The sequence below is a fragment of the Limanda limanda genome, chromosome 6 (genome assembly GCF_963576545.1).
Source record: "Limanda limanda chromosome 6, fLimLim1.1, whole genome shotgun sequence".
Lineage (NCBI taxonomy): Eukaryota > Metazoa > Chordata > Actinopteri > Pleuronectiformes > Pleuronectidae > Limanda > Limanda limanda.
This window is the reverse complement of record NC_083641.1, coordinates 2,070,884-2,086,505: the sequence shown is the minus strand read 5'-3', so window position 1 is coordinate 2,086,505 and position 15,622 is coordinate 2,070,884. Positions and strand designations below refer to the sequence as shown.

General features: G+C 41.4%; 1 protein-coding gene across 1 annotated transcript in view; it reads right to left on the bottom strand.

The window, feature by feature from the left end:
* Positions 1-6,996: 6,996 nt before the first annotated feature.
* The window catches only part of clcn2c (chloride channel 2c), a 148,307-nt gene continuing 139,681 nt past the window's right edge, over positions 6,997-15,622 (bottom strand). Inside the window, exons 23-24 of the mRNA XM_061073190.1 lie at positions 12,050-12,136; positions 6,997-7,191 (exon numbers count right to left, since the gene is read on the bottom strand). Of these exons, the coding sequence (XP_060929173.1) occupies positions 6,997-7,191; positions 12,050-12,136 (282 nt within the window). The remainder of the gene's footprint in view (positions 7,192-12,049; positions 12,137-15,622) is intronic.

The window sequence follows — 15,622 nt, the reverse complement described above, 5'->3', positions numbered from 1 at the left end:
GGAGTACTTTCATGGTTTCTTTTTTACATTATTACTTTATTATAGAGTTGTCAGTGAGGTACACTCACCTTAGGGTTAGTCTGTGAATGACAAATCATATCTGTAGATCTGTCCATCTGTTTGTCCAACACATTGATATTATCACATTCAATGTTAATATGGCTGTATTATCATTCATATCCATGGTGGTAACCCCCCTGGACCTTTTGCTGGCACCAGTTTATCGTTTTCCCTTTATTGATGATGTCATCTGTTGTAAATCTACCTGGCAGATTGTTAAATGTAGAAAGTGTTATGGTAGATAGAGGAACTAAAAGGATGTTAATTAAAAAAAAATTATAATAATCTGTGAGTTTAGAGGAGGGTTTTATGGCTTTTCTTGTAAAAATGTAGCAACCGCATTATCCCATGTTTTGCTACTACCACTAGGGGGTGCCAAAGTCAGAAATGTACAATTCCTACACACAGTGCCTTTAACTCTTCAATGTGACTGATCACAGACTACAGGAAAGTAGTGACACTCAGTTTAGCTCACAGGTTCACACTCTATCTTTTTATTTGACTAATGCAATTCATTGTGTTCATGTGAACTCATTCTATATTCAACTTTGTATTGTAACGCAAAGGTTCTTTTATAAATTATAAGTACAATAAATACACGTTTTACAAACAAAATGCAATTAGCCTATGTTCATTTAATAGTCCTTTCTTTTTGCAACATTTTCTCCCACTACATCCCTGTCCTGCTGTTAGACACTATATTCTACCAGAGAGGCTGGAACAATGACTCAGGCTCAGGTAGAAGTGTCATTAATGCAGACAGAGTTTGACACAAAGGAAAGTGGTCCAACAGTCTAAGGTACAAAAGTCATGTTTAATAAGAAGTGACACTGCTGCGAGAGCGAACTGTCAAAGAGTTTCAACTTCATTACTGAAAAAACACACAAACAGAATATGAATGAACCGGTTGAGTGTCACATAGCTACTGCTGTTGGCTGGCACTAAGATTAAAGTGGATTACAGATCATAGTGTAGGGATGAAGAAGATTTCACTACTGGACTATTTATCCATGGCAGTCTGAATTCTCTCCTCTCATTCACACAGAGAAAAACAGAAAAAATAAGGTGTGTGTGTGTTTGTACTGAGAGACACCAGAAGAAGGGAACAGGAACAGGCAATAAACTGAGCCTGTGTAAAAAGTGTAGTTGCAGCAAACACTCCGAACAGGAAAGAACAACCAACAAGTTTAGTGCTGTGTTGCTGAAACCGAGGTGCTCCACATGGATTTATTATATTTAGATTTGTCGTGTGTACACCATGTAGTTGTATCAGACATTCCGGAGGTACATGTCGATAGTGCACCATGAGCTGAATCCAGAGAGGAGCGTTGTTGTGGAGAAGTTCCCCCCCATCTCCAGCTCAACCTTTTAGGGCTGCAGCAAACACCCCGGGTGTCAACTTTCCTGACTACATTTCCTGGCCAGTATCTTCTGCGAGCATTTGTGAAACACATAAGCATCTGTATGAGTTTCTCACCTTGACATAGTTTATGACCGAGAAACAGAGGTTTCTGAAACTCTGATGTATCTTAAATGATATCCAATATTCAGATATGGAGGTGTCTGAACAACATGTGGACCTCAGTGCATCGCTCCAGTGGTTGCTCATTGTGGGAAACGTGTCACGGCTCGGGCCGATCCTCTCTTGATTTCCCTTCTCCTCCTCCCCCGTCTGTGTGTTTGTGTGTTTGTGTGTGTGTGTGTGTGTGCGCGTGGGTGTGTGTGTAGAAGTCGTGGCACGTAGTACGAGTTCCACACCTGGTCTCTATCCTCTAATCAGCAACCCTACAAGAACCCCGGTGTTCTCTCCACTCATCACCAGATTGCTCCGTCACCTCAGCGGTACGCACTCTAGGCCGAGCTAACTTCTAGTGAAAACCTTTTTTTGAATGTTTCCAGTGAAACATCTTAATGATGCGCTTTCCTTCTTCACCTCAGGACCGCCAGAGCCAACCTGCCTATCTCCAGCTCCCAGGATCTCCCGCTCAGTCTCCACCGGCCCCAGCTTTTTAACTGCCGGCCTCAGCACTTCATTAAAGAGACTTAACTCACGAACCAATCCCCTTTTGTGTCTGCTTTCAAGTGTATTGAGTTAATGCGTGTTTTGATTTGATAATTTAATTGAATTAAATACTTGTGTTTCCTGCTGCATGTTGCCAATGCTCTATAGTTGTTATTCGTCTTTGCAGAAACCACCAATCTGGTGTGATCATGTGTCTAATGCACTTCTGTCTGTCCTGGGAGAGGGATCCCTCACCTCTGGCTCTCTCTGAGGATTCTTTACCTACTTGTGGTTGTTTAGGGTTGAGAAATAAGGGCAGAGGATGTTGCACCTTGTTTTGGCTTGATTTGGGAATATAGGCAATACACTTAATATTTGATTGATGGCATAATATAGTCTACCATGACACAACCAACTCTGCAATAGTACAACTTAGGAATCTCTGGTATTTCCATTCATCATATATGGCGTGCATGTAGCATCAGGTGCACAGAGCAAGTGTTGGTTGAGTTCCACAAAAAAGGACAAAATACTTTTATCGGGCCAAAAGCTCAGAATTTTTGAGTTTGATATGTAAATATAAATTAAAAAATAATAATCATCTTTACATTCTTACTTAAACTTGTAAGTGGTCAACCATGTTGTGTTACCAGTGTTGCACATACATCAGCTTTCACCTTGCTTCCACTACTGATGAGTGTTATAATAACTACGACTAGCTGGTGAACATGTGGAGGTCTCCTGTTACTCTAGTCGGTTTCTTCATCTGAACTGATGGTAAATTGGAAACACAATTAGAAACAGAAGGAACATTAAGCATGTACAATGCTTTTGATTGCTGACTGTGTAGAACACAAACTGTAGAACCAACAGCTCGTTCTCTCTCACACACACACACACACACACGTGATGTGTTTGCTACAGCATTTGTACGCTGTATGGTTGATTTATTAAATAGCCATATATTCAGATGGTAAAGACACAGGCTTTGTTGAGAACTGGATTGGAAAAGATAATAACACAAATAATGCAGTATTTATGAAGGACCTTACATCCAATCAAAATGGAATAACTAGGAACAAATGTTTTATAAAACATCTGACTCTGTGCTTTAAGATGATTTCAGGACAAGATGAAAGCATTGAAAACAATTGTGACGTTAGTATGTGTCTGATGTATTAGTAGAAGACAAAAACAGCAAAAAAAGTAATTATCACTTGTTCGTTAAAATCTCATTTATTCATCCCTGATATACAAAACAATGTTTAATTTTTTCTGTGTGAAAAATAGCTCTGGATTTTGTTCAGCTCCGTCTGGTTTGGCCCTCTGGGTTTGCCGTAGTGGAGGCCTCCAGTATGCACAATGTACAGTCCCTATAAGAGTCCTAAGGAGCAAATAACCCTCAACAGCTAGTGTGAGGATCAGGTCTTATCAAAATCCCTCAGACTGAAGCAGAGGGCAGGGGTGAGCGGGATAAAACTGAACCGCCATCAGAGCTTTAGTGGTTCTTGTACGAGAGCACCAGCTACAGTCCATGCAGCAGATTCACCAGACGGTGAAGGTTTCCTAAAAGCCAAACTGAGAAGTCAAAGCCATTTCTCAAAAGGAAACTTAGCTTCCAAAGGAGGAAACAGTGTCTTTTATGCTGATTAGTGAGATTCTGACAACTTCTACCAAGGATTCTGGGAAACCTTCCCTTGAAAGCAAGCATCGCTTTATCACACAGGAGCTCCTGTCTGAGCGTCAGTCTGCCTTGTTTACTGTACATACATCTTTTTACACTTTTCAGGTTTCTTTACAAAAATAAGGTTATCTTGCATTCACGTCATGAATCAAAACTGGGTTACAAAGTGAGATGAACAGCCGTTATTGCACAATTTGATTACCAACAAATCAATCATTTATAAAAAGCATAAAAACAATTTCTACGTATGATTAATACAGACTAATAAATATATATCTGCCTGGGTCTACATCTGTCTGGTAGCTAATGAAATGAACCTTTCTGAAATGTCCATGCAGGGAGGGGAAGGCAGAACAATGAAAATCGATGAGAAGCACAAACAAATGAACAGAACCAAATCAGACGAGTGGATCTCGGTCAGGGATGGGTGGGAGGGCAGAGGTGCGTGAGACGACAACAGGTTGCCATGGTGACAACTGCACACGGCGCGGACACATCGACCACCCTGCTTCCACATTCGTATGGATGTGTATGAAAAGTGCCTTGTCTACACGCCGTCGACTAGAAAACACTTGGGTGCCGATTTCTTACTCCTGCTGATAAAGAGGAGGAGGTGATGCAGGCACTTGTGAAATGAACACATTGCTAAAAGACCACACGCTTCAACATTCAACCACCCCTTGTGGCACAATTACATTTCTTTTGCTTTTCCCATCAGGCAGCCATTGTGAGCCTTCACCCTGTTAGTGTTATTTGCACTTAAGTGTCTTGGCAGAAATGTTTCAGACTGGACGTAAAAAGAAAAATCTAAAACACACCAACATAAAGGGACAGCATAAAAAGCAATATTAAAAATCATCAAATGTGAAAAAAAAATTACAACAAACATCATATAACAAACCCCCAAATCTCTTTCAAAAAGAGAATAGTCAACAATTCAGATTGGTTAAGACATTAAATTATGATTTTATATTACAAGAATGATGTTAAATATATTAATCTGTAAGTATCACTTATAACCCACAGACCCCAACCCCAGTTTAATTCAGAGACAAGGGATAAAGCTCATTGGATGAGGGGAAGATGCCAATCAAAGAGAAAGAGAATCAGATGTTATAGGTATAAAATGAAAAAACAGTGTAAGGATATATAATTACATGCAGACACAAGATGGCAGACGTAAGACAACATCATTCACTCGTCTGTCAAGATTGTGTTTTTGGTACATTTTGATCATCATGATCTTTTCATGCAAAGCCATGCTGATCTAACTGTGTGTATTTTAATTTCACTGGCATGAAGCAGGACAGGACAAAGGTAAAGTCCATGCTTCGTATGCTGAAAACAACAGTGAAGCTGGCCATGAGTGAGGATTAAGGCAGCCGAACAGCAGCTGAGGGAAGTAAAGGGCATTATTGCCTGGTCCAAAAAAGAAACATTAAATAAGAAATACAAAGAAAATCGGAGTGTTTTAAAAGAAGGTACAGTGTGTGGGGTCAGTAGCTGAAAGTAACAAATGGAAGTGGGTGAAGGGATGGAGGACAGGGAAAACAAATCAATGTGTTTCTGTCGAGCTGACGAGCATCAAGCTTTACGCTGGACATGAATTTTTAAATACACAGTACTTATACGTCGTCCATCATGTCAGGAAACTTGCTGCAACAGAAACCGTGCTGCCATCTAAACATTAATAGCTGGAGTTCCTGGAATAAACTGCCATCCACACCGGGCTAGAAGCTGGAGTGTACTGCTTGTCTGTAGTAATGAGTTGGGCCTCCCATTGGTCAACTGGGTGAGTTCCAAATGGTTAGACTTCATTTCTGAGTGTTGTTGGTCAGTTATGGATTTCGTTTAGTGTTCTTAATGTAACTGGATAATGCCTCAGTTCACTGTGACTACCGGTCAGCATTAATCAAGCAGACTCTGCTTTTGTATCGTCAGCTTGTGCTGCACATGCAGACACTGGCGTCTACCTCAGCCCTACATCACATTGCTGCTGGTGGGGAAGGTGGTCTCTCTAATAGCGATGGGGGTTAGCTAACGCTGCGATCAAACACAGTTTGGCTGGTTAGGCAATGATGTCTTCATTCTTTAAGCCTTCCATTTGCTCCCTTCCCTTCCCTCCCTCCCTCGCTTCCTGCCCTCTTCGTCCTCCCCCAACCTTCTCTGGAACGGTTATTAACAGCTATATATAGATAAGCAGAAAACCTCCCCTCTCGGAAAGCATCGCCTCAGTAATGTTTGTGCGCGCTTCTATGCGTCTTTTGTGAAACAAGGCTGTAGCTGCAGCAGGAGAGCAGTGCTTGCATTATGAAAAGGGTCGCTGGTCCCTCGGCCGCTGCCAACAGGCACATCTGCTTGCATAGACTGTACTCTCAACCTCACCATTAACACACACTACTGAAGACATGAGAAGTTCAGGGAAAACAGAAATAATGGAAAATACAGAGGCTATGGCATCTGTCCCTACACCGGTCCAATGCTTTACAGTGGCTCAAACTTCAGTGTGATTTACAAAGACATCAAACCCAGATCCCCTGATCAGTCAGAAATTAAATTATTCAAGCCGATTGAAATGTCTTCTAAAGGCAATTAAAAAATCATATAAGAAATAGTCGTTTGCTACCTTCGTCGTGAACGCTCACATGTTTCAAAAGTCACACACTCACAGTTACAGTACACACACAGACACAGACACAAACACACACACACACATTTTTCTTTCTCGTCATCTTTGCTGAATTTCTCGGCTCAAGTGGAAGACTCATTCTGAGGATCGCTCTTTCAGATCCAGACTTTGATCTGAACTCTTAAGATACACAAGCTAAAAAACAATAATCCCTTTTTTTTAAGATTTCAGCCCAATCCCATTTCCTTGTTGGATTTGACCAACATGTCCCCCCACCCCCGCCTTCCTAATCCCCATTCTCTCTGCTGTAGGTTCCCCAGAGGAGAATGGGTTCAGGGCTGAGGCTGAGTTGGTTTCCACCCTCCTGTGGCGGGTCTGGCTTGATCAGTGCAAGGCTCTAGGAGAAAGTAGTGAGTGGTTTGTGAAGATGGAGAGAGGGAGGATGACACGAGGAGTTAAGTAGGCAGGTGCAGCAGTCTAACTCCTTCCAGAATTAAATATTGATCCTAAACCCTGAGGATTTTTTTGTGTGTTTGTGGCTTTGGGGGATTAAAAGACCTTAATGCCTCACTCCTACTGCTCTTCCTCCACCTGCTCTTCTTCCTCCTCCTCCACTTTCTCTCACTGTGATTTCTCGTCGGACTCAGAGGGGGTGTGTTCACGGGGCAGCGACATGCTCTTGTGGCGGTCCCACAGCTTGTGGAGCTCGGTGGCCTCGTTCTCGCTGCTGCTGGTGCCACTGTCCCGGAAGCTGGCCAGAGGAGGACGCACCTTCACACCCTTCACCGTCACTGAGCCCTCGATGGCCTTGCGGAGCTGGATGAAGAAAGACAAACCAGTTAAAGAAGAACCCAAAGATCTGAAATCATTTGTGGTTATAGCATTATAAAATCCACCCATCCACCCAATAACCATTTCATGAAATCTGTCCTGTCTGTATGTGGAAGGCATATCTCGAGAAAAGTTCATATTAATGGCTTCAGATAAACCACAACATGCCTCCACACTGCTCCTGTAGTGTCATCCAAGTGTCGAGCCCAGACAGTTAAAATCGACCCAAAACGGCGTCATTTACATCGGATTTTAAGCCCAAATGTCGGCTGTTACCTTCAGACAATCTGCATTCAGGGACCGTCAGAAATGCTAACGTCCGCTAGCTTGGCCATTTCAGATGGACTTTTAGCCTTAAGTTCAAGGTTCTGAGCACAGTCGAGCTTCACTGAACTTTGAATAAACTGGTGAACAGCTCTTTGTGCATAATGTCAGGAGTCTTTATAGTCTGATTCACAGGCCCACAGGGTTTTTCCTATTTCAAACTGGAATATCTTTTCCCGTATGAAACGTATGAGTGTCTTTAACTTGCTGCTGTTTTTGGAAACAATTTTTGGAATAAGAGCAGAAGAGAAAGGAGAGGCGGAAATGACTGCACATTCATTCATCTCTGTGGGCCGCCTACACACAGCAGCAGCAATATATGGCCAATCAAAAATGACCACACACTGAATCAGAACTCTCGGAAGCCTCGGCACATACGTCTGCCTTTTGGAAATGTTCAAACTCACACTGTTAAAGGAGATTAAAAAGTGGTTGAGACTACAGAAGCTTCACTTTGGTAAAGTGAGCAGAGGAACTTAGCTTTGATTCCTGCTTGTGTTTCAGTCTGTATGAAACAAATATCACGTATGTACTGTTGGGGGTGAAGTCCTGAGATCTGACCTCCAAACAAAGGGGAGCAATAACACTGCGGCCTGTTGGCCACCCCAAAACCAGTCCGACCGGTTTCTGCTTTGCATCCACACATTCTTCAGACAGCCTGGAGCCTCGCCCAGCAGGGGGGCATTTCCTGTGTCCTTCAGGGACCCCCACTGGGATCCTGAAACGCCCACTGAGGTCGAATCCCCGCCCACTAAGGTCGGGACCCTGACATCTAATTGGCTGAGGGCAACACTGACCCTTGACCCCTCCTCCAGGGGCAGGTACCTCCCAGGTACAACAAAACTGGTGTGCTCTCAGAAATCTCCCTCTTTTTTTACTCAGATGCCGAAGCTACAACTAGACCCCTAGGGGTCTTACTAGTTAACTCGGTATTTTTAAGAGACTCTCTCTTTGTCCTCTCTTTCCACTCTGCTCAAGTTGTGAACAGACCTTCCGAGGCCGACCACACGACTCAGTAACTAAGGAGGCGATTAGACGTTTGTTTAATATCATTTTATCTGAAGTGTTTCATTTCTTCTTTTATCTCAGTCAAAGTTTTATTTTGATAGGACTTTTTGCTGTTTTAACTTGAAAGACCGAAACAGGAAGTGCACCAGCTGGACGGACTCTAACACTTCCATAGACTTTTTCTTTTTCAACGATCTACAAACGGCTTCCACAAAGCCGTTCCCTGCAGAAGCGCGACGTTCATCCCGCTGAGGAGTATGAGACAATCCACTCCGTTCCTGTAAAGCAGCACGGTCTCCGCTGTTACAGAAGAAAGACGAAGTTTCATTCCGTCAAGGAGCACGAGGAATTCGCTCCCTTTTCCGGTCCAGCGGCGAGCTCCGGAGCTCCGCTTGAGAGAGACCACGTGATTCACTGGCCCCCGACACATTCGCGCCGAGTCGCAGGCACACCGCGAGGGTTGTACAGTAAGAGACTTGATTGTCTGGGCAGATACGTAGCGTATTGTTTAATATTTGAGTGAATTGTTTGCGGGACCTCCGTGTCTCATTGTTTTAGCGGCGACGAGCCGACGACTTCCGGTTTCCGGTTACGGCCGTGTTACAGTTTTAAGCGCCGTGACGAAACGTCTCCGGCTGCACTGTTCCCGTCTGAGCAATTTTACAGAGATTTTACCGGTCAAACTTCAGCACACAACGCCGTTTGGGTGCTGAGCGATAAGGTAAATGTAACTTGTTCCTGGCGGTATTTTTAAGAGCCTCTTTGTCCTCTCCTTACATGTTTTCTGTCTCTCTCTTCTCCTTAACCCACGTATACACACGTTCCGATATGTATTTATAATACAGTTCATGTCACATAGTTAAATCTATACTTAGAGAGGTAAAACACATCTGGAAGCCATTCGGCCCAAAGCCAAGCAGAGATCAAGAATTCTCTTTGTCTGAAATTTCCTTTGTGTAATTCATGTGGCGACCACCATTGTGAGTTCAGGCCACATGGTCATTAACATATTCTCCATTTTCGATAACGTTAAGTTAAACCACCATTTTGAGAGTCTATTATTGCCACGCCTCCTCTCTCTCTCTCCTCCCATTCTGGCTCTCACTTCTAAAGCGGCTCCGCCATCTTGTTTTGTAGTCACCACCATTTTGAGAGTTTTTAGGCCTAATGACTCCTTGAGTCATTGTCTGCCTCCATCTTAGATGTGACGTCACCACGTGACTGCGTCATCGCCACGCACCCTCTTTCTCTCTCTCACACACACACACACACACACACACACACACACACACACACACACACACACACACACACACACACACACACACACACACACACACACACACACACACACACACACACACACACACACACACACACACACACACACACACACACACACACACACACACACACACACACACACATTGATAGACACAGACAGAGACACACACACACAGAGACACATAGATGGACCAGAGGTTACATGTGTGTTCTAAATTGTGATAAGTGCTGCTGCTGTTGTGATCTTTGAAATATTGGAGTTTGTTAAGATGATGAATCATTAAATAACACTAACTTTATTTCACATACACACACATAGACACACACACACAGAGAGACACTTTGACACAGACACACACACACACACACACACACACACACACACACACACACACACACACAGAGACAGACATACATAGGTAGACCGCAGGTTTTACATGTATTTTCTGAATTGTGATAAGTGCTGCTGCTGTGGTTATCTTTGAAATATTGGAGTTTGTTAAAATGATGAATCATTAAATAGCATTAACTTTATTTCCCCTTTTCTTAATAAATGCTTTTGTAATTAAAGTATCTGTAGTCTGTGATTATTTGTGCATATGTGTGTGAACACAGCTGGATTATGATTGCCTGTGCTCGAACTTAGAAGCCTTCACTGTTTATTAAATAATCAGTAATATTAACTATTAAGATTATTAATTTAACCAATATCATATGAGACTGATATTTATAGCTTGATTTCGTTGGTCCCTGTAACCAGGGTGGTGCCCCTCTACGATAAGTTATGGCCTTATCATTTTTTTAAAATTATTTTTAATAAATAATCTTTTATTATTTTAATAATCATATTTCATGATTATTAATAATTAGCCAACGTCAAGTCTACTCCTATTGCACAACAGTACTGTTGTGGCTTTGTGAGCACCACATACAGAACTTACAATGATGAACTGTATAAATCATTAACATATGGTCCGGTCTCTGAACTGTGAACACAGATGCTATCATGAGAATATTAGGATGATATATATATCAATATAAACCAATAGTCTTAGCTTAGTAGGTATTTTAATGTTTTTTTTCCCCACTAGGCTACTTTATGTTCACTTTTTCAACCATGTATCCAGTCAATTAAGATTCAGAGAGGTCAAGAGAGAAAATTAAGTTAGGAAGGACGTGACGACATCTGGGGCCGGATCCAGACCGTGGTCAACCTATGTGTGACCATACATTAATAGATCAGGTTAGACTTCTCTGTTTTCCAACTATTTTTTTGTTGTTGCAAACTTTAACTCTATAATAATAGCAATAACCATAGTATTGATGTAGCATTATAATGTATAAAATAGATTAGGGGTATATGGCTTCTAAAATAAACATCCTTACATTTAAACGTGAAGAAAAACACTATTTAGTCTACTGAAGAATTTGAAATAATGTTGCTGTGATTCCATCTCCTATTGCTTCCTTTTGGTTGGAATAAGTTTGTCATTTGGAGAGGGTGCAGAGTTTGGGTGCTACAGATGTTGCATAAAGAATCATGTCTGAATGCTGTGGAAATAATACACTCTAATCATGCACAAGAGCATCCCTTTGATTCCTCTCTGCTATATGGACCAGAGAGGCCATGATATAACAGCGTGTCTGTGTGTGTGTGACAGACTGAGAGGCTGCACTTTATCTGCCTCTGCTGGGTTTTTGTTAGAATGCAGAACAAAAAAAAAAAAGACTAAATGTCAGGGACAAGCAGGCAGCACTGCACTTAGCAACGATTCTCTCGCCACTTCCTGGCCAATTCACAAAGAGTGAGGGGTTTTCAGTTGTTTGTGAAGCTGTGCAGCTGGAAGGAGGGGAGCGGAGAGCGGGCAGAGAGACAACACAGAGAGAGACGGCAATATTAAGCAGCCTTTTGTCTGTCACACAACATAACAGGCAGAGGGACGAGGAATCGGTGTTGATTGAAATGTCTTTGTGTGAGTGTACAGCGTGGTGACAGCGCTGCTGATGGTAACGACTGTGGTTTTGACAAAAGCTGTGAATACGCTGCCTGTATAAATAATGACAGTAACGACTTTTTAGATAAGGCTTGAACAAAGACATTCACAGAAAAATATGAATTTAGATTCAGAAGTTATGAAACCATTAAACAACAAATGAGGAGATGACATAAAGGTGCACCGTAATAATGATGCGGTAATACTAAATAATTCCTCAGGAAGAATCTTACCTCTTTGAGGGAAACCACCCCAATGAGGCGTCCAATGCTGGTGACGTAGGCGTGGTCGAGGCCCAGCAGCGAGAAGATGGTGTGGGTCTGCAGGAAAAGAGCACAGGTGGTTGGAAAGCAGAAAGAACCAGAGACGATAAAGTATGTGGCTCTGTTAGGGAAATTCACCAGTGATTCAATTATCCAACAATGACAACTTCATTCACAATGATTTCACTTAACTAGTCACACATTCAGCTTAATGGCATACGATCACTTTGGGAAAGGGGTAAACAAATATCTGGGAGGGATCTTTAAGGTTTAGTACTGATGTGTTGACTCCAGCTGCAGATAGGAAAGTGATGACCACACATGAACCTCCCAGCTGTCCCATGAACAGGGTCAGATACAAACTGTAAATGTTAAAACACACTCTCTGGCATCATACATTTCAGGTCCTATTTCAATCAACGGCGCTGAAGTCAATTTACTATTTACATTAGTTTAGTTATGGGCCATAAACTAGTAACTCAAAGAACCTGTCACATCAAAGTATAACAATTGTTTGATTCTGAGAACTGCCGACAGCCAAACGTTTTTGTATCTGTGACTCATGATGAATAATATCCTTAGTCTCTAAATAACAACATGAATCATTTCTCTGCAATAATAATAATAAAAAAAAAACAATTCTTAAAGGTTGTGTGAATACTGTCAATTGTGTCAATCAAGTCTTTATTCTTAAATTCTGTATGTTCAAAATGAAGGGTATTTATGCTCCTATGACTCTGTTCTGCTTTTTTATACACATACATTAGTTCTGCATAGGCTGACCTCATCACTAAGTTTGCCCACAAGAGTCATCAAAGTTTGATTTAATCTCATCTTCACCACTAAAGTTAAAGTAAAAAGATCGGGAGGTCAAAAACTTAAGTGGCAGAGCAGAAAGGTTGCAGGAACTGATGCCAACAGTTTTTTTTTGTTTGTTTGTTTGAGACCCTTTAAGTGATTAATTGGACTTTCTGCCTAGCCAGAACAGACATTTGGGAGATTTGAAATTTATCCCAATGTGCGGAAGCTGTGCCAAGGAAAACACTGTTAAGTGTTTTTAGGCAATGACTAGCTGTAATGTAATCCCTCAGAGAGTTCCCCCACAAGAGGATATTGTAGCTGCTCTGGGGACAGTCTCGGCTCTTCTCCATTTCAAACCGTTCATCTACTTCAACTGATTAAACTGATTAAAATGCTATTTATAGTGTTTTAGATCAACTGATCATGTAATCAGAGACAATGCAGACTCAGACCAGCAGACGTCAACCTCTGTTACATTTTACACTGAACTCATACACAGTTGTCTTTAAACTGAAAAATACATAGTGTTGGGAATTGTGGTTAATTTGAATAGAGCAGCACCAGTGCCAGACACTACATCTCAATCATTACACATGAGTTCTTAAATCTACCCAAGCTACAAAATAAAATAAAACTTTTTTTTTTTACTTTCTGTGTCTTCCCTGTAGGTTTTGATATATTTTATCTCCAAGACACTGTCCCAATATAGTGTGTGTAAATAAAACGTTTATATGGTCAAAGCAATGAATAAGGGCTTGACAATCATTTTCTATACTTTTGAAACTAATCAGGCGTCAATCCAGTTTAAATGTACAATAAGTAACTTCGGCCACTAGGGTCTCTCAATCAAATCAGTAACAAAAGAGCTAGTTTGATGATGTTGCGAAGCAGCATGGCATTTGAAAGTCAATTTCTTCACCAATAAAAATGTATGAGATAGTGTATAAAAGCTATATTCTTGTTACGCAGCAAACGACAAAGGTGACCAAAAAAAATGTCCTGTTACCTAATGTAAGTAGATAAGCCAACAAAATATATAACATAGGTGGATTTTAGATAATTTAATCAAGAATTACTACATATTATATCTTTAAACCTATGGGAATTCTCGGGCCAAACTGCAAACTGCTCTCCACCTCCGTCATTTAAACACTGTCTGCAGTAATCATGTTCCAGAGTTATTAGTTATGTAACTCAAAACTTTACTAGGTTACATGGTTTTATCTCATTAGTCACTGATGTGTATTTCGTTATTTTGAGTGAACCAACACTATGATAATTAGTTTTTCTTTTAAATCAATCTAATTTGTTTAAAACATTCCTAAGGAATAGGAAAATGATGGAAGAGAGGGCTGCTTTTACTCCTGTTAGCCACTACTTCAAATGAACTGACGGCGGCCGATGGGCAAAAAACCCAGGGCAACATAATGTTATGTAAATATTCCACATAACATTTACAAAAGGGCCTGCAGACAATTGCACAACAACAAGAAGAGTAAATGGCATTGGTTAAATGGTAGCCAGATTCAGAGTGGCCTTACAAAGAGAGTGGGGCTCAGATGCAGAAAGAATAACTCTCACACACACATTCACACACATGCCTGTACACAGCGACGGCAGCGGTGGAGGGGGGTGTTTAATATGCTGAAGGAGATTGTGCATGGTATTGGCTTTTGGCAGTGTGCAGTGGAGGAAGGGGAGCGAGATGGATTGGTGCAGGATCCCTCTCTTAAATGTTTAAAGAGTATTCACATAGAACCCAGTTGACAACAGATGGAGAGGGGGTGGGGCCGTGCAGGTAGCATTATGAATGGAAGACGTCAGGCGCTGCCACAGCCGCTGGCTAGCCAGAAAGTCAGTGTAGGTGTTTGTGTGCCTGCTTGGTCGGGAGAGTGACTGGGTGGGTATGTGAAGTCTTTAACAACTAAAGCCACAGTCCTATTACGCAAGTCTAGCCGCTTAGCAGCCAGCATTTATCTGAGCTATTAGTAACATGAGAGCTGCCAATAAGGGACTGGTCCAGTCAGGGCTTATTATTTTGGGCGAACAAGACCAGTCCCTTATATCAACAATAACACTTTCAATAGTCACCGGGACATTTAAACTACAATGGAATTACCAGTCAAATAAATACTTAAAAAGATTGGTGACTGCCCAAACTAAGATTAGATAGTTAAGACTTGTTTAAAGTCACAATTAGGTTTAGGTTTAAGGATAAGGATGGGTTAAGGCATTGCTTTGTGATTATTAAGGACCAAGGGGACAAGTGTCAATGACTTCTACACAACTATAGATTACTACCTTGTTATCATGTTTCTTTAAGGTAACAACAGGAGAACCAGGAGTATTAAAGTGTTAAACCAAGTTTGCCTCAGATATACACTTCAAGTTCCATGTAATACATAACTTTTTCAGTGTGCGAAGATATGTTTTCTATTGTAAAAATGCTGAAGATGTAATTGATGAATGATGTTAACCTTCCACCGTGGCCTCTTCCACCCACAGGCCAGTAGCACTTTAGAATATTCATGAACTGTACGTAGTAAGCAAAGCTCTATGAATAAGTAATATAATTCAAGTGAAGTGGAACATGTTATACAGATGATGCTGCACTTGCTCTTTCTTCACAAACAAACAGAGAAGTTTAAATCAGTATGAATTATGTGGTGGGTTTGTGGACCTCGTTTTTTGCGCATTTTGGAATTAACGAGCTTACTGCTAGACTGCTCCTGGTTCAAGCTA